The sequence below is a fragment of the Dreissena polymorpha genome, chromosome 9, assembly GCF_020536995.1.
Source record: "Dreissena polymorpha isolate Duluth1 chromosome 9, UMN_Dpol_1.0, whole genome shotgun sequence".
In the NCBI taxonomy this organism is placed as follows: domain Eukaryota; kingdom Metazoa; phylum Mollusca; class Bivalvia; order Myida; family Dreissenidae; genus Dreissena; species Dreissena polymorpha.
This window is the reverse complement of record NC_068363.1, coordinates 30,802,187-30,823,258: the sequence shown is the minus strand read 5'-3', so window position 1 is coordinate 30,823,258 and position 21,072 is coordinate 30,802,187. Positions and strand designations below refer to the sequence as shown.

Genomic DNA, 21,072 nt, shown 5'->3' with positions numbered 1-21,072 from the left:
TAACACATATAAAAATCGTATAATCTCACGTTAAATTTGCAAAAACAAAAATATAATCATACACAATATCTAGTTGATCGATTTAGCTACAATTACAGTAATTCATGGCATACAGGTATTCATTTAGTTTTCTTTAATAGTTATTAATCAATGACAATACACTGAGGGCACCATATATCACAAAATGAAAACGATCATCAATCGCTCCAGCCAAAAATCCATTATGCGAGCAGTTATTTTTTGAGAGCATCAAAACATAATCCGTAAAGACAACATTATCAGCGAACATAGAATTGGAAAGGTAGAGACGCATCCGTCTAAAACATTCGACCATTTATTTTGATAGGAACGTCATAAGTCTTGCGATGAATTATAAGGTCAGCTAAGGTGAACAGGTCGAGAAAGCGGTCTACATAATTACCAAACATTTTAGGAGTTTCACACATGCCATTCCATCCTTTATTACAGAGTATTTGCTTTCATTAGTTTTATTTATATACATTTGCATTCAACGCTTACCGTTGCAGTGATGGTATTCGACCTATTCATTCTCAGACAGAATGCTTGAATTAGATAAAATTCGTTTGTTAAATATACTTTTCTTAGAAGAAATTATGCCAATCAAAATGTTTATTAAGCTGGGTTTTCGTTTAAGATTACGCTGTCCTATACATTTTAATGTATTATATAATGAAATACAACACAAGTTTTTTAATTAATGCACATATTATTAAATTCATGTATCATGCTAAAATTATCCTGTTAACACAGGTTAACTTATCTTTCATATCGAACATAAATATTAATCTCATTTGATTATTTAGTTTTCGACAATCTCGAACTGGTACATGGTCTATTCATATACAAAGTATGATACAATTATAATAAAACAACAACAAAAAGGGATTTGATGGGATCATGTGATGTATATAAAACGCCATATGGTATATTGTTTCTCAAAACCAGATTCCATTAAAAATGATTGAATGAAGGGAAATGCCAACAGTTATAATTGATATTTATCGATATAATCTAAAACAGCCGCCTGATAATATCAGAATGCATTTATTTGTAAATGTTCTATGTTGTATTCAGGATAATTTCAAAACAATTCATTCTAACCCAACACTTTGCATTAAGTTTGCAATACAATTATTATACTTGTCATTGCATAACATTCATGTGCACCAACTTCAAACTTATCTATATATGTTATGTATATGAAGGTCTTAATAACTGTGTTATTTGGGAATTATATCAAGTAAAATTGGCAATCATTGATTGCAACTAATGTTGTTAGCTTAAACCATGCGTCGTTGAAATATATTCCATGACGATCAATGATCAGAAATTAGATCATGTTCGTAGTTGATTCTACCTCTTTAAAATGTGATTTTAACGCTTATTGAGATCTCTAAAAGATGCATCGAGAGCTACGTGTGCATTGAATTGTAGTTTTTCCACAGTATCCGCTCTTAATCGGATAACTATTACACTATTTGCTGCGTGAGTTGTATGCTTTTGTGTTGTGACATAACGTCCAATTCAACTAGAGACTAAATGTGTTATAATCTTAAAACAAAATGAATGGTTATTGTTCTGCAATCACATCCGAGCAGTATTTGCTTGAAATATAAATGCATTCATAAGTAATTTTCATGCGATAAAACATATAAAACGATAAGAATGTGCACAGGCCATGAAAAATATGTGTGAACAATAATGAACCTGTAGAAAGACATAGGAAAATGTGAGTTCAAAACTGAAGGGTACTGCAAAGTACACTCAAGTTAAAACAGATATGACATAACAATACTAGTGCCTTGCTGTAATCGTTATTAAACAATGATATAATCACGTATAACAATATATATCGCAAAGTTGGCGGCTTTATAATCCGCAATGAATACCAAGATTTCTCGCCTACGTTATTGCGTATGACCTATACAGCCAAAAGTGTTTTTGCAGACGTTTAGTCAAACAGCGGAATGTTTTGCAAATTCATATAGCAGATAAGTTCTTGTCAGCTCGTCAGTTGTCTACCGCAAGGTTGTCTGAATAATTGGTGCCTTTGACGCAACATGTCATACATCGGACATTATCTATTGAAGTCAACTACATTGTCTAGAACGAAACCAGGTCAAAGTCATGCAAAATAAGTAAGTCAGTATTGAGGTCAGAGGAAAACTTTCCTCTTTTTGTCAAACCAGTGAATTGTGTCTTGTTTTTTTAGATTTTATATGTACATGTTAATAATTGAAAAAATACCCTTGCGTAATTTTAAAGGGATCTTTTCACGCTTTGGTAAATTGACAAAATTGAAAAAAGTTGTTTCAGATTCGCAAATTTTCGTTTTAGTTATGATATTTGTGAGGAAACAGTAATACTGAACAATTACCATGCTCTAATATAGCCATTATATGCATCTTTTGACGATTTTAAAACCTAAGAATTATAAAGCGTTGCAACGCGTAACGATTGAATAATTTGGAGAGTTCTGTTTTTGTCGTTAAATTTTGTGCAACTACGAAGATTGTTTATATAATGTATAAAATACGTTAAGAATGTGTACTCGGCGGAATAGCTCAGTAGGCTAAAGCGTTTTTACTTCAGGACTCTGGCAGAGCTCCAGGGGTCACTGGTTCGAAACCTGCTCCGGGCAATGTTCTTTTCCTTTTTTTGATTTTATTCTTGATTTTTTACTGGAGCTTTTACGATCCTATGTTTACATTTATCAATATAAAGCATTTAATGAATAAGTTAAAAAATGCCAAAATCTGTGAAAAGGCCCCTTTAACTTGTATTTAGTATTGTCATATAATTGTATGTGTCATAATTGCCTAAATGTGAATCATTATTTATCTTTTGTTTTCGTACAAATCATAATATACTTTCCTAAATGTGTACCGCAGATCTTGCCAGATCTTAAATTGCAGCACCTTTTGGGATTTTATAAATAAAGCAGATTCGCTACTGAGACCTGTTTTACATGTATGCTTATACGAAAACACACATTTATAAGTTTAGTTACGTTGAACTTACTGTGTAATATTGATAACAGCATAATGCAAATTCAAAGGTTATATTAACAAGGACTGAAATAATACAGCAGATTTGTATCTATTACAAACATAACGACCCACATCGAATGTCTGCACTTAATGATGTAGATTTCTCTGTATTCTATAACGTTTGTTGCCGCATATCTATATTCATATACCAACATTTGTTGTTTTTTTTGTCAATGGGCGTTGCAGTGTTACAAGAATTGACAGCAGCGCATATGATGTATCCATCATATCAAACAGCACAAATCGCGGCTTTGCCAGAAATGTTGTATTCAAGGTGATTCAACTGTTAAGTTTTACATACGTTGACAGTTATATGACAAACCATCGAAAAATGTGGGGCATTACTAAAACACACTATATTTTCCTATAATAGTATGTGGAACTGTTTTCAGATAATAGTTATTAGCGGTCCCATTTGTCACTTGTATTTCACATATATAGTATTTCCTTCTTATCAACACTAATGTGTTTAAAACATGACACGTTATTAGATTTAAAGGCTCATATGACTTGATGTTTGATTGATATGTAGGCAACATACGTTGGTATGTAATGTAGTTTTGTTTTTGGATTATGTGTGCGTGTGTGAGTATGTCTTGTTGTCAAATATGCACCGTGCCTCTTTGCACGGCTTTGTTAGTGCAATACTATATACGGACACAATCGAAACGAGAATCGGGCATCATTACCCACCATCCTCTTCTCCATCTTCACACACTCACGCACTCGCCACCATCATTTGTCATCATTCCGCGATGTTTTTGTTACTCGATGAAATGCTGTCAGTTGTTTCGGCTATTATAACAGTAGCCGATTTGTTTCATTCATAATTAATAAATATACGTATACATGTATTGTATGTATGAGCAACTGATTCATTGTATAAGATTTTTAGAATAATAGCTCCGATTTCAAAATATCAAATTAAGCATATTAATTATGTTAAACGTAGGTTTAATTCAGGCTGCAACACTATTAAGGTCCTGAGAAATACATCATATGGTATGTGATAGCTTAACTTGGGGTTTGCTCTAGTTTAAATTACAATAATTGTTTCTTTGGCGTTATACTATATTTAATTGTGTGAGCATGCAAATCAATTTCAATAGGAGAAAGTAACGAAATAATCATTGCATTATCATTTACATGTCCGGTTTTGAACTCAGAGCTAAGGTTTTCCCCATAGGAACATAAGTTTTTTCACATTAGATTTGTGATGCTTATTCTAAATTCCAAGTAATGCTTGTTTACCACTTGAATATTATAACCTTTGAGTCCACTGGGTAATTACTCTCAACTGGTATTACACCCATGGTCTGGGATCAATTAAGAACATTCCACTGTAATGTTATGACACCACCTTGTTAATAGCCACTTACACTTAAATGTGTTATTAGTTTTGCATCGTTTCACGTCTAAGGTTATGTTTGATGAGATGTTGATGTGGTTTTAATCTTTATTTTCCTGACAGCAAACCAAATATAATGCCATTAGAAATCACTATATTATTGGGTAATGAATTGTTTTATTCAAATTGTATATGTATTACTTAGTAATTTTAATATACACATTATATTATCAATTTGTCGGTTTAATATACTCATAACATGATAACATAACATATAATCCGTTCAATGTGAAAGCTTTTTTATTAAATATTGTGTACACGAATTTAAGCTACACGCTGATTTAAAAAGTATGCCAACGGTATATATGAACATAAGAACACAACACAGAGTTGTAAAACCGTCAGTTTTCATTTCGTGCGTATAACTTATTTAGCGAAACAAATATTAAAATATCTGACAATGCAACAAAACAGAGTTATAAAACCATCCTTATTTCCTTCGTGCACACGCCACAACAATGCAAACGGTAAACAGAGTTACAAAAAAAACGGCAGTTCCCTTCATTCTCATGTTCTTTTACTCAAACACATATTTCGTAACATCCAGCACCTTAAGGAACAGCATTAACATTTATAAGCAGGTGCATATGGCAAACGTCGATTCCAACTGACTAATACTATGAAATCCGTTAATGTTTAAAAAATGATTCCGAAAGTTCTTTACCCTAATTAGCGATATTATGAAGATATTATGTAAGACGCCGTTAGCACTTGCGTATTATTATATATGTTTTTTGCGTATGACTATTCACTTGTTTTTTATCTCATGTGTAAATATAAATATACTTTAATTGTAACGTGACTTCAAATCGAAATATAAACTTGTTATATATCCCTTCAAAGAAATACTGAAATATTTTAGCTTAATCATCTTACATATATATGGAATAATAAAATGTGCCCATTATAATTATATTTATAAATATAACATATACTGTCCACATAAATTGATGCTTTGTTAACTTATTTACTTCTATAAATACGTTATAAAATTGAATTTTCGACCACGTGCAATGAAACATTCACCAATCACATATATGTTTATATTTTGATAAACTGATTCTCTATTTTGTTTTTATCCCTATATCTCTTTCTTTATCTCTAACAAGGTTGAAGTGCTCTCAAACCTATTGTCAGACTCATATATGTATACACCCCTGAAGAAGTCATACGAACATCTTTTACTGTTGTAATCTACATGCATAGGTCATTGGGTTTATAGCGTTCAATTTTCATTTTATTTTCTCTCTGACAGACATTTGTTGTTTGATTTTTTTTGCAGTCACATAAACAACCAAGCAATGTAATATGGAACTTGCTTCTTCCTGTATTTGCGCGATGATGATCTGAAATATTAACTTCATGATGCTATATTACTTAACCTTTTTCTATATATATTTACACTTGTTCGTAGTTTCATTTCATCGTTCCTTAAAAAATTCCCTTTTATTATTGCTTAATTTGAGTTACAATGCTATGAGGTTAAATTTTATTTACACTTAAATGTATCATGAATATTGCTGGGCCAAGTGTGATTTATTTTGAGCGCTCTAAAACCGGTTTAAACCCCAAATGCTTTGCATTGACCGTTCCAAGGCGGTGACCCCAGTTGTATTCATTTATGTGTTATGTATGTTGTTTTGTATTGTGCTGTTTTGTACTGTTTTGGCAATTGGTCACTTGCCTTGCCTAAATAAAGGACCAACTAATTGTGTATAATGAGAATACAATAATGCTCCAGCAGCTGGAGTTTCACTTCTTTATGTTGCAAATGCAATTACAGATATACTACATTTCTAAATTAGCAAATGATCATTAACCATTTCAGCGAGTTTGTCGATTGTATAAAAAGCGATTAAGACACCATAGTACTATCTTGTCGGTAATGTACCAGGCGTCGAACATGTTTCCGCTTATGATACAATGTTTCGTGAATAAATATGGGAAAATATAATATAAGTTGCTGAATAAGTACGAAATTAACACCTATTTTATTTCATTAGTCATTCCTTGCTGGTAACTACGATTTGCAATCTTTGTTGGATTGCTTAAAGTCATATATGTTTCAGTTTTGTGAAGTTGGTGTACACTGTGCATGACTGTTACGGAACTGGTCAATTTGTAAAACATCAATCACTATTTGTGTGTTTGGCTGGCATTTGTGTTTTCTGTGATTTATTGCAAGTGTGTTTTGCATTGTGTGTAACACTGTTTTACAACTGGTCGAGATGTAGCATTAATAATTGTTTTAAGTATTTGTTTTAAACAGGGGCGCTACGATAGCCCAGTTATTAACATGGTAAACATTGCAATGGATCGATTTTTCTCCAGATATTTTCCGTCGCCATTCCATCATTACCGTGCACATTCCATAGTAAGGCAACTCACCGCCCTTTTGTAAAAGCATAATATTGTATGTATAGAACATTTGCTGGGCGAATTGAACATAATCCGTAAAGACAGCATTATCGTAGAACACTTGTTCAAAAAAATGTAGAAAAGAGGCATTGTCTGGCAATCAACTATAAGGTCAACCAAGGTAAATGGGTCATCGATACGGTATATGTAATTATGGACAAATGCAAGGAATTTCTCCTATGCGCTATCAAGTTTTGATTAACGACGAATAACATCTCCCTTCTTCTAGGGTATTTGTTTCTTTCTGAAATGTACAATTCACCATTGGCTCTAACAGTTTGCAAATGGTATTTAACATATTCGTTCTCGGACATAATAGCATATTTAAACAAATTATTGAAAAAGAATGCATCCAAGTAAATCGTGTAAGACGTGTTATGTTGTGTGTTTCCTATGTCTACATGCTAAACACATTACACAACTAAATCGCGTCATGAAATGAAAATATGTGGAAATACAACCGATCATTAGTAGTATGCAATTAATAATTATCCGTGCACGTTCCATCATTGGTAATAAATCATGAGTAACATATAAACAGAGAAGTATTGTTGGCCTATTCCCGCACTTAGGACGTCCGGTTCATGCACTTGTATTAATGGCTTAGTTTTCTAGTAATTGCTTTTGCTGAATATAACGGATATTGCAAATTGTATGAACTGTACGGTATAACATATTACATAATATAGCCACTTCTTATACCTATTTTCAGGTGGTCATCAAGTAAAATATTTCTTTAGATTTGGTTAATAGTTTAAGGCAGCTAAAAAAAGAAATGTCCAACAATCTCGAATAACTGACGACCATATTTATTTTCTTTTTAAAAATAATTTATCAATATGGTTTTTCTAACTGATGAAGTAATCAAAGAGTCGGAATATAATTTGTTTACATTAACAATATACGATAAATAACTGTTTTGGTGTGTTTATTGGCATAAAAATACTAATTATATATTGGCAAAAGAATGAGGAGATACCTTACTTAAGTTGTTTGCGAATTCAGGTCCGCATTAATTGACCTTTCCTTACTTTACATCCAAAGTTTATATCAGACTGATAAGCAATCGGTTTTTTTAATAATAATTAATTAAGTCATGTTAAACATTACTCGTCAAAATTTTATCTAAACGCACAATCAAAACAATTGTATCTGAGTAACATATTAGATGAGGTTAACACAGCGATTCGTGTCATGAATGTTCCAGGCTAAAGCGTTGATCGATTGAGCGACTTATCTGCATACACATTGCTAAGATATGCTCTTCTCTAAACTGGTGTTCCCGAGTTATATGAGGTGACTGCAGCCCAGGTTAATAACTATGCCGCTCTCAGGTTATGACGAAACGTCCCACCTAACAAGAAATCGTTTATGCACATTGGTATATGGGTAATTATATATTAACATTGACACTTATATGCAGTTAACCAAATAACTATATTAAGGATAAAATAGACAAATACAACATTTAAACATCAAGCGGGTCATCGTTGTTACATTATATGTCACTATTTTATAAAGATAAAAACACATCCACGAGATGAATATTACAAACATCTTAGTAAGAAAATGTACACGCTAAATTCAAAATATGTTCTCAGGTAAAAATTAAAGTAATATCTTGTTAGTTACAATAAGTATGATTTAACATGGTGTAATCAATCCTTAGATGTAAGTCACGTGCTGTTACGAATGATAATTTATAGCATGTCATGTTATCATCTCAAACGTTATTTCTAAAAATAAGTTTATTAAACATTAGGTAATCTATTGGTATTCAATTAACATTTACCGTAAAAACAAAAAATACTTATTTATAAAATATTATTTCTAAAAAAATATAGTACTGGTAAAACTCTGAAAACAGTGTCAGGCTAGACATTCTTGTAAACACACTATATAATAATATGCTTAAACAATACATGAACACACAAACGATGCATCATTTAACATGAAAGTCTATGTGTTCTCGTGTCTTTTTGTTGTAAGTTTCTTTACAATAATTTTATAAGTGTCAGTTCTATACAACAACCGAATCTTCGAAAATTCCAGTTGTTTTTTCGTTTTGCTAATAACAGCACCGATGCTTAATTCTGAAGGTCTCTGTCTGAGTCAACGTTTATTTGCCTAGGTATTATAAGTGGAGGCATACGTCCTTGAGAATTGACTGTTAAAACGACGTGGTAACCACACCATAACGCTTCCGCTTGTGACAAGGGCACCATACGTTTGAAGCAATAAACTAATCCGCATTCATAATAATTAGTAAGTTATGCAGTTGGATGCGTTGTGTAACCTGACGAGGCATTATTTAACGCAGCCAATTTCTGTGACATTAATGCACACACTGTACACAATTCTTTCGGAACATAACACTAGTCTATAGTTCACGAATATTAATCAGTCGAGTGGCGTGCTCTAAGCCTTATCACACGAGAGGCGAGAAGAGTGTTACTAAAAAGTACAAGCCAATGGGGTGAAACAAACTTTTGCTTTCATGTTTATTGAGCGCAAACATATTCACGTTTGACCTTAATTTAAAACGCTTGAACGTTCTCGAATTATTTAAGTACATGTATGTTTTTTAACCTTAAACAATATCCATTACAAACACAAACAATCCAAAGATATGTGAAACCCTATAGCATTGTTAAAGCCCAGTGATCTAGTTTATACCTGGAGATACATATTATTTCAGGTTATGTTATTTTACTACACTTCTGATATGTTGGTTCTCGGTTTGAGATTCGCATGCTACGCTTTGAATGTAATATGGGTAGAAATAATACTATGATATATATGAACAAATAGTACAAAAATGTTGGAGTTATGCACTTATGTTTATATTTTCACGTATGTGGTGTGCTTTTCATGTAAAATTAATGTTGGTAAATACAAATTTATCTAACAGCGACATTTTGTTTTCAATGTTTGTTCCTACCTTCTTGGGTTTATCTGTCATGTAATCAATGATAAGACCGTCCACTAAATTAATTTCAATGTAAACTACTTATACTAAAGATTAGCACAATTGTGCTCCCTGTGCTTTGCATGTTCATATACTATTTATTATCATCCCACATACAAGTGCATTGTTTGATTCTTTTTCGAATCTGTAGACATTAATAATTAGACGATCGTATAGGAGGAACAAAACAAATGACACAATATCGTTTTGCTAGATTTAAAAAAAAAAAGAAGTTTACGATAAATCGGAAAAAAGACAAGTGAAAATGAAATTCACGATGTATAAACTGGTTGACTAGATATATCAAAATAACACGCATATTACTGTATGGTAAATCTATGAATTTAAATGGTCACATTCATAGATCAACTTACAATGGCCAATCGGTTAGGCATTGAATGCATCAAAATATTTGCATATAGTGGACCTGAATATTTAATATTTACTAAAAGTAAATGTGTAACGTTTATTCTACAACATACTTATACTCAAGATTGAAGCTGGGGAAGTATATGTTATGATTAAACGATGTATGAACGAATATGTAACAGAGGTTTAAATAACTAATTGCTTGAAGTAGAGCTGTAACAATACATATCAAGAAGACGTGAACCGCATCTTATCTGAAACGTTAAACATTGTACAAAAATGCAACACAAACATGAACATGTTTGTCAACGTTTGTACCAGCAATATACAAATGATGATATACGTTTTTCCTCCGAACGTTTCAATGATACAGACATCCAAAAGGTCGAATAATAACTCAGTGTATAATTGTTAACTTTTAATGCGAGCACATATGACGCCAAACATATTTTTTCTATCAACTCTATCATCTGAACCTTTTCCTCTGGCAAGGATTTGGTTTGCAACATTGTCATCATATAAACCGATGTATCTTATTTTTAATATAGTAGAAATTTGTTAAATAGTTCGATGTAATTATCGTTTTCAAAATACCGGTATGATGATATTTAAATCACGCATTTAATTTGTTTTTATAGGAACCACTACATAATAAAGTACATTTAAAGTATTGATTGATGCTCAAAGCATTACTCTTAGAAATCATTTTATTCACTGGTGCAATGTTGAGTCAGAATGACCAACTTTAAAAATGAAAGAGAAATAGGGCGTACATACTGTATCCAGATTAACTGTTCTAGGTAGCGTTGCTTTACTCTGATGCCAATATACAATAATGCATGTAATAATAAATATAACAAACATTAAACTTCAGAAGCTATATTAGTATATACATTCTTGTTTTGAGAAAGAACATAGTATTTCTAGATGTATGATTTTACGTAACCTTTCATTATCGTGTATCATGTATACACTTATGCAGTGATTAAAACATACAATTTAAAACAATAATTTGTATCAAGAAATATCTTAAGTTTCTTATCTACTTCTAACAGAGACAACAACTATAACTTAAAATGGGGATCTGTGATCACCACTTTGAATGCCTATAGTACAAGATTTACGCATTTTAAACACTCAAATACCTAAGGATGTATTGGATCGCTACAATTTTCACCGATATTCATTGATATCTAACCATGAAATACTATAACGGCGTTTTCTTAACACATTCAAAAACAGCGTTTAAACTAATACGGAATCCTACAATATAAACGAATTACATATATTGTTAAAGTTAATTTAATAGAAAAAAAGTATTTTAACGTTAACCAGATATATGGAGTACGATTGTGATAAACATATGAGTAATTTCTTCATGGAAAAAACACATATTAAATATGGATGATAACTGAATATTTATTAACACAGATGCGCAGCTGAAATAACTTTGAAACACATCAAACGATTCCCATCATGTGTTCAGAGCTATTTTATTTACAATGGAATGTTTAGGTACATATAATTATATACAATCATTGCACATTGATGTTTTGATTACGCCGGTAAGAAGGTTGATTTTAGAACCCAACTTGTTAATTCAGGTGCGTTTGACTTTGATGTTTAAACATATGTCGGCTGTTATGACTGCTCCAAAATCAAATGTTTACATCTGCTTTGCACTCTGACAAAGCGTCATGCGTTAACAAACTAAGGGAGTCGGCACCTGACACACACATTTCTTTGTATGTATGCATTATTTAATAACACATTAAGGTCACTATTACATACCAACGCCGATTTTTGCAGTGTTAGAACCGTTTAGATTGAATGTGTGCGCTCAATGCAGCAGTGACGTTTATTTCAGTTAGTTGTTTATCATTCAAGTAACATCCAATTATACAATTCCAAGGCACATTATCTAACGACAAAACACTGCTTATACGAGACAAATCGTTCTCAAACATTTGTGCCTGAAACCATCATACATAGTTAAATACCCAAATGGATTGAACACATCATGTTGCTTCAATAACAAATCATGTGTTATAATTTAAATATGGTTGACAATGAGGTTCACACACGATAACGTTGAAAACAACCCAAATTCTTAACGACAATTTGATGCTTCTAGCTAAACAAGATTTACTTTCATCTGAATAGTTTTTGCTAATTAAGTGACATACTTGTTTTTTTTTGCCAAAAGATTATGTCGCTAACGTTTTGTCGACTTAGACACTTAATTGCAAAGGTGTACGCATTATTTGTGTCAAATCAAGTAATTGAGGTATTCTGATGATACAACACTGACTTCATGTTTCGTAATGCATTTATGATGGAGGTACATTTATGCCATTATGAGTAATCTTTGCATCAAAAGCCATGGATGTGTAAGATAATATGGTTCTTGAAGGATGTTTTAATAATAACTGAGCCGTTGGGAATACAAACTAAGGACACACAGCATTCTCCGTTTCCACTTAATAGTGTACTTACCAAGATGTTGAACACTTATTTAATGTAAATATTTAATCAAATACTAAGTTTACTGAAGCATGCTTGTTATGCATTTCCTAAAACCAATTATATAAAATAAATAAACAATAACATAATTACATCGCAAAAGATATGATCGCATGAACATTTAATTTGCGAATAAGTTATACGCCAACAAAGTTTGCATATGTTTTCTTCACACCACCATTCCATGCATTATTAACAGTACAAACAGTACACTCACGCTCTGACCTTAGAGAAAGAATTCCGTAGTAGATGTAGTAGATAACCTGAATATGTCTGGAATAGTCTGAATTACCAACATAATCCGAAAGAAGCAGTTCTAACAAGTAGACGAGCGTTATTTCCAATACAGTTGTGCATATATTTTTGGGGCATTTTGTCTTTGAAGTCTCTATTGCCTATTTCAAATGCGTTCGACTTAAAGACACAAACTGTTGTTGTTTTTATCAGCGATCTAGTTGACATACAAGAGGTCTGCGTCGTAAGAAATCCGTCATGTCTACATAGACACATTTAATTGAGATCCTTTTAGACACGAGTTTGGTTTGTAAATGGTTATACGGTAATGATGATGTTCAGCTAGCCTTCAAACTGGTATAAACCCATACAGCTTTGCATTGACCGGGTATTGTCGATGATTCCAGGTCTGATCATTTGATGTTTAAAGTTTGTTTGCTTTTTCAATGCAATTTGTGGATACAAACACGATTGTCCCTCCTGATAAAGCATCAGGAGTTTCATGGCTTCTTGTATTTAAGATGAAATCATGTTATAGTCCCATGTATGGATTATGAATTTTGTTTTATTGAGTTATACACAAAAGAAGTGTCGCTCACGAGATGAACATCAAGAAGTATCAATGAGTGCAGTTGTGTACCAATCATTTTTATACTAGAATACAAGTAATTGTAAAGCTCTTGTATTCGGTAATATGCATGCTTCGCCTGAAGGTATAGTGAAAACTCTAATGTGTTCCTAGGTAAATATTATACAATACGCCAATTTTAAAACTCTTGTAAGAAATCCAAGAAAGTAAACTCCAGAGGGGTTTATTGTTAATATAATGTTTATGCTTCAACGCACATTATGACGTAATTATGTCACGTACTCGCAGATAATTTGTATCACATTCCTTCCCGTTCAAAATATGATGAGCTATGTACATTTTCTTGTTCGATTTCAATGCATTCAAGTGTAACTGACAAATCAAAATGTGATATATGTTTTTAATTGTATGCATCGGTTAAATTTAGATTATATTTTTTATTACAACTGATATACACCCTAATGATTAACATATCTGATGATATAACAAACGATCAATATTTACGTCGTATGTGGCTGCAGAATGCACTCGACATGATGTGTCCATAAATTTTATGTTTATATGTTTTAGGATATTTTTGTTAAAACAATATTTAATAATTGAAAGGACATGAATAAAAGTAAGACAATCAATTTGTCATATAAAGTTTAGTTAAACACGGTGATGTTCCTAAATTGCATCTTGACTAACATTTGCTCTATGATTTTAATAATGACGGGTCCCTGGATAGCATCATATAACTTGTAAAAAAGAGTTTGCTATTAGCATAACATACGTATTAATGATATGGATATTTTCATAATATTTAAGTACCCTACTAAGTTTGATATATCCGTCTGTGTGGTTCTAGTATCATTATATGTGAGTTCATTTGCTAGAGCATGAGCTTGTGATTAAATGCGAATATAATCGAATGCAGCAAAAATGATCGCACGCCTTATATTGTTAAGTGTAATTAGCATAATAATCAAACACAACAATCCTGTTCAGAATGCAAACCCCTATGATAGGTCAAGATAGTGGAATCAAGCCAATGTCTACGCCCTACGGTTCCATATTGAGTGTCTCTGGTATTACAGTTGTATTGTGCATGCCTATTTCCGGAGGAACTTGCATAATGTATTATTACTCTTATATGTGTAACAACTTGTCTACATACTATTACGCCTAATAACGATCTTCATTTGTTTTAAATTTCTGACTATCTAACTTTTTTTTGTATTTTCAGACTACACCCTTTGGCCGTTTTGGGTTGACAGACAAATGAACATCGAGCTGCCTTTCAAACAAGTGTAAGTATCAACTGTTCTGTAAAATTGCAACTTACTCTGACCTCGTAATATGATAATATTGCCTCATTAAATATTTGGTTCTTAACCCTAATAGTGCGGGAACCGAGTTGTGAAGGCCTTTGCAAACAGTTTGGATCCAGATGAGACGCCACAAAACGTGGCGTCTCATTTGGATCCAAACTGTTTGCTATTCTGATAGTATTCTTTGAAAAAAATCGAAGAAAATGCTAATTTTAGAAATTCAGCAGACGACATTTTAGCAGACGACAAATTTTCCAGCATGCAAAGGGTTAATTAAACGAACGCAGAACAATTGTACCCTTACTAGCGTTAGCTGTTTTGCAACAGAGAACTTAACATTTGTTATTATCACAATTGTATTAATTATTTATCAATCCTCAGAAGTTTACGGGGTCACTGTCAAGTACCTAAAAGTGTGCTGTATATTGTTTTTCCCATCCATTGTTTGCAGTGAAACTAATTTATGTTATATTTTATGAATTTTGCTGTTCAAATAACATGTTTTACTTATGAACCTTATTTTTCATACTACTTTTGCTTGATTAATTGATAACATCATTAATTATAAGTATTTCTTATTAGAGGAAAGAACGGAAGGTAAGAAAATCAAAGCTTTATTTGTATTACATAATATGCATACTGTACGCGTATAAAAACCTTTACCGTATTATTTGTTCTCACTAACAATCACCGAAAATGTGTATATTATACATTCAGAAAACTGCACCAATGGTCTTTAACAGACTTCATTTGCTTTTGCATAAAATATTAATAGCATGCATGCAGGCATTGAGCTTGTGTATTGTACAATGCACATATAGCATACAAAGCACACTGTTCACGCAAGGTGCGTTGATGCAGGTTCATCTAAGGTGAGTTCAATTTACAATTATAAATCATATACATTACTAATCGATATCAAGTATCGATATAAACGTAAGTAGGGATACTAGTAATAACATCTATAAATATATATATTTAAATTGACGTAATATTCCTGGTACATTTAAACTATTCGAAGTCGCATTTGCTGTGTTTAAAACCTGGTAAAACACACATATGATTATTTCAGTACAGACCGTATGTCTTTGTAATTATCAAACAGTTAAACTTGCTCAAATTACATTGAAATTAAAATTCGTTTAATTGTTTGCAATTCCGAAAAATCAAACACATTGTGTTTCATGTATTTTTTGCAAATTGCTCAATAATAGAAATATCTTGTTTATAGGGGTTTACACAAGGTATGTGACGCCTCCGGCAGGGAGGTCAAAAGCTTTCCCGACATCACACATTTACTACAGAGGTTGCACAGCGAAGGATACAAACTCGGCATCGCTTCTGAGTAAGTTCTTGTTAAACGCGATTAGGGCGATTGGTGACAATTAATAATAATAATAATAATAAAATAGCATGTTTAATTACAGTATTGTGCGACTGTTGTCATAGCTTAAAATATGTAAAACTATTTTTGCTGTTATAGACACATGTAGAAGCTGGCCTCCAAGAATTACTGAACGATAATGTATTATCGTCTATTTTGATTATTCAACACTTCGGGGGAAAACGTCATATCGAGAAAAGATACTTTGATAAAATTGCTATAAACATACTTGTTATGTTTGTACACATATTGTGTTTGAGTATCGTTACTAGATTTGTGCATGGACTGTTTACTCTTTATTATCGTATTTAAATATCTACTACATTAACTACACCAGCACATATATTGTGGCACATTTCAACACGTATGCGTATATCTGATCACATGTGCAGGGCATTCTACAAAGAGGAATGTGCAAAATTGGTGAAGTTATTTGGATGGGAAGAATATATCGACTATCAGGAGATCTACCCAGGATCAAAAATATTTCATTTCGTAAAGTAAGTATAGCGTATATTGTTCTTTGCCGCGTCCTGTTGCTAAATATGTCTTGATAACGGGGTTGACAATTAAATGTATGCATCTATATGTAATTCTGCCTAACGTGTACTTTCATATACATGAATTATGTTTGGCGTGCCATGCCATATGCTTGTTTTGTTGCCGCTTAATATTGCTCAAAATACAATAGGTATATTTTAATTTTGCTGATGGATTTCACATGTATGACGTTGAATAAGTATATGATGTATAAAATACGAAACGACGTGGGCTCAAATGACACACTTTATCAAGAAGTATATTTTTATTTCGCTGATGGATTTCACATGTATGACGTTGCATAAGTAAATGATGTATAACATAAGACAGGACGTGGACTCGAATGACACACTTTATCAAGAAGATGCATACTTTAGGAGTTATGCATTTGTTGTTGATATTTTATTTTAAATAAATTAATGTTTGTTTTCATGTATTGACATGTTAAGTAAAATGGTATATATAAAAGCAATCGGTGTTTACTTCTGTATCATGTTATATCTGTATGGATAAATTTGGCATTTAGGATTAACAAACCAAGAGGCCCTAATATGCTTGGCACTCTATAAATGACCGTATATCGTGCTATATTTTAGGATTAAAAGAGCAAGCGGTGTCGATTTCTGTGACATGTTGTACTTCGATGACGAGAAAGAGCATTTGGCTGAGGTAGCTGGGACTTGCACAGGTAAGCCATACAAGTGTACGCAGAGAAAGATCGCGCCTTTCATGGCTTTGAACATATAAAATGTAAGCATCGATACAAATCAGGTTTAGATTCACGAGTTGAAATAAGGTACATCACCCAATATAAACCAAGTTTACATGTAATCTGTATTAGCAACAAAGAGATTTAATGTAATGTCCTAAGTTTGGCAAGTGTTCGTGATGAACATTAAATGCATATGCACAGAGAATAATTGATATCACGGCTTGGAACAGCCTATGCAAAGCTTGTACGACCTAAGTATATAAGTTTGAAAATAAAAACACGATTCAAATGCATAATATGCATATGCAAATGCAATTGTAATGCATATAAGTTGTCCAGTCAAACATATTGCTAACTTAACATTGCATATCTGCCATTAAACAGTGTCATTAAAATAGCCATCGCAAAGACGAACCACCACTATTATTTTATCGAATACAACAGCCGTTCTGGTATGTTATTTTATTGAATAATAATTTGCACTTGAACGATAAAACGTTTTGCAACGCAAAAATCATTGTTATCGATCGTGTATAAAAGCAATATGTTTGTTCATTAAACTTAAGGTGAATATCCCTATCGAATGTTCACGGAACGTATACTGCTTTAATTGTAATATTGAACCATATTATATTTAATTCTTTGACATGTTGGGTATAGCGAACACGATAATTAATTGCATTTGCATTCATTTAAATACCAGATGTAAATGTATGATTTATACAGTTTGACATATTCAACATATATATGCTTTGCGGAAGTTTAATATTGCAAACAATCAAACTCTAGAGTTCTTTTAATGAGAGAGGTTCTTCTTATTATCTACTAATGTTATAACACAACACAAACTATATACATAAAATAATCAAAACTCGGATCACACTGTTGGAACAGTTAAGACAAATCTTTTGGGTTTAAACTGGTTTGAGCCAGTCTTATAGAATCCACGATTATATTTGCAAGTTTTGTGAATATGAGCTACGCGTAAGGTTAGTTATGCCTGTAAATCAGTTTAATGCGTATTGACCGTTCAAAGGCAATGTTTCTTGCATTCTCATGTTAAAATACATTTGTAAGTATTGTGTTCAATAATGTACTATCACACTAAATTGATACCAGCTGACAGCAAGTAGCGGACGGGTATATCAACAATGGATGCCCTACATTTTGTCCTGGAATGCTATTATTACAATTATATTGTCATTGAACAGGAATAACAACAGTTTGGGCGGACCGAGGTGTTTCGGAGGAGATCATGGAAGAGGCATTTCTGACCTTCGCAAAGAACCGCGAGAGCACAACTTATTTCCGGTCCAAGCCGGTCACAATATCTCGAAGAAACTCGACGGAACCGTTCGTAAGTCTTCGACCCCTGATGAATTTGCGCAGGCGCAATTCGATCGAGACGGAATCGTCACTCCCTGTGACGAATGGTATGTTTGGAGGAGCTACATTGGCAGCCTTGGCCAACGGTATTTCTGGACTGCACATCAGAGACACAAACAGTAAATCGATTACGCACAAGTTTAATCCCAATTTACCGGGACTTAATGGGCCAACTGGTGGATCGATTACTCACAAGTTTAATCCTAATTTACCAGGACTCAATGGACCAATTGGTGGTCCTCCACCCGGCAAAGCCAGGCGTCGTTACAGTATTATGTGAACCAAAAGTGCAATTAACATTTTTCGAAACTTAATATAACATGGGAGTTATAGTGCTACCATACAAATACGGAAAGTGTAACATGACACTTCAAGACACTACTGAATGTGGTGAACAAAAATACCTACTGATCATAGATGTCGAATCACAGCCGTGCGTAGTGATTAATAATGTCGAGTTGTGAACACGTCGCTTTACATTAACTCTGTGCTTCCAGTAGCAAAAAAAGATGTGGAATGTGTACACATTATTTGCACATAATAAGCTTCTCATAATCTATGTTGAGTAAATATTGGCTTGCATTTGAGAGTATGAGTATCGAGATAATTAAGCATATGGATTACCATTTATGTATAACCAAATTGTGTCAATACTTGTTTCAAAAGTTAGCATAGAAGCCATTGTATTCTTTGTTGACTTAGCAGGGTATGAAAAGTAAAGGCTAAACAAATAATCATGTTTGATACTGCAATTTGTAAAATGTTACTCTATGTATAGTGTGTTGCGCGCCAAACATGTATCAACATGTTAACCTAGATGGTTAATAAGCTGACACAATAACGAATTCACTTTCATAGTTTTGTATTCTTTTTGTGTAGCAACCGAGTGAACGTATAGTAGTAACACTATGATACATATTCAACTGTGTTACAATCGCATTTCTAACTATTGTATTATGCTGTTATTGACGACGCACTACGCACGTTATGATAAATATTGCAATACGTGTTTTCGTGTGACGAGAGCATTATGCCAACATTGGTTTGTATAACAGTAAATGTTATAACCGTCGATCACAAAAGCACGCGTGCTTTTTACAGATGTATATACTGGAACTGTAATCATACTATGTTTTGATAGATATGGTATGGTCATCGTTGGTGAAATAAGTAAGAATATGCAAGTAACCATCATCTAAAAATAGTGCTGATTTAACGTATAAGATTGTTACATAAATATTACCCTTGTTGATATTTGTTAAAATAAATCATCGAAATATATTTGTTGTTTTCGTTAAAATAATAGATAAGTGTTCAACTACTGTACTTCTCATATTATGTTTATTTAAGATTAAAAACGGGTGTACATAAAAGCATCGCAACGTTTGACAGCAACCTATCAAATGATGTTGATAATCAATATTCAGGTATTGTGACTTTTTATTTATAAATTAAATGCGGATCACTATAAAGATGCAGTATATTAAATAAAATATATACGATTTACACTTAATGTCATAGGCTATGTTGCTAATTTGACGCTTTGCGACTGCCAAGCTTGTAAGACTTCACGTGACGTTTTGAATTCTCATTACAGGTCTACTAATCGGTCATAAAGTATGTAAATATTGGTCTAAATTAATAATTCGGTCATAAAGTATGTTAATATTGGTCTAAATTATTAATTCGGCTTTCGCATGTCTCGAGCTTTGTATTGGCCTATTAGGTTATTAATCTTAAACATAATCAAATATATATATATATATATACAAAACGGGATTTTTATGATCATATGATATATTTAAGATAATTATAGAGATTCCATATAAACATAATAGTTTGCGTGGGGGAAATTCAAACAGTTATTATCGATATTCACGTTTAGACAAACGTCTGTTCATAATATGCAATACAGCATTATTCTTGCTGTAGCCATCAAGCAAACATTATGTTAAACATTGCAGAAGTTCATGTCTAAACTATATACTGCCTTTGCACGCTTTGTAGACGGCCGTAATCATACACGAAAGTACACGACATATTTTACTTGATTTAAGACTTGCTGAATATTACTTATATTATACATGTTAAATGATACACAACTCAATGACTGAAGTGCACCATTTAAATAATTGTACGACTTTAACGAAATGTGAC

The 21,072-nt window shown here is 32.6% G+C and overlaps 1 protein-coding gene across 2 annotated transcripts in view; it reads left to right on the top strand.

The window, feature by feature from the left end:
* The window catches only part of LOC127845614 (uncharacterized), a 37,634-nt gene extending 17,438 nt beyond the window's left edge, over positions 1 to 20,196 (top strand). Inside the window, exons 2-7 of one of the 2 annotated variants that reach the window (XM_052376629.1) lie at positions 14,809 to 14,872; positions 15,476 to 15,490; positions 16,125 to 16,238; positions 16,670 to 16,777; positions 17,414 to 17,505; positions 18,741 to 20,196. In XM_052376629.1, coding sequence (XP_052232589.1) covers positions 14,809 to 14,872; positions 15,476 to 15,490; positions 16,125 to 16,238; positions 16,670 to 16,777; positions 17,414 to 17,505; positions 18,741 to 19,195 — 848 coding nt within the window. In that variant the 3' untranslated portion in view covers positions 19,196 to 20,196. The remainder of the gene's footprint in view (positions 1 to 14,808; positions 14,873 to 15,475; positions 15,491 to 16,124; positions 16,239 to 16,669; positions 16,778 to 17,413; positions 17,506 to 18,740) is intronic. The other variant, XM_052376630.1, reaches the window with a different exon arrangement.
* Positions 20,197 to 21,072: the final 876 nt, after the last annotated feature.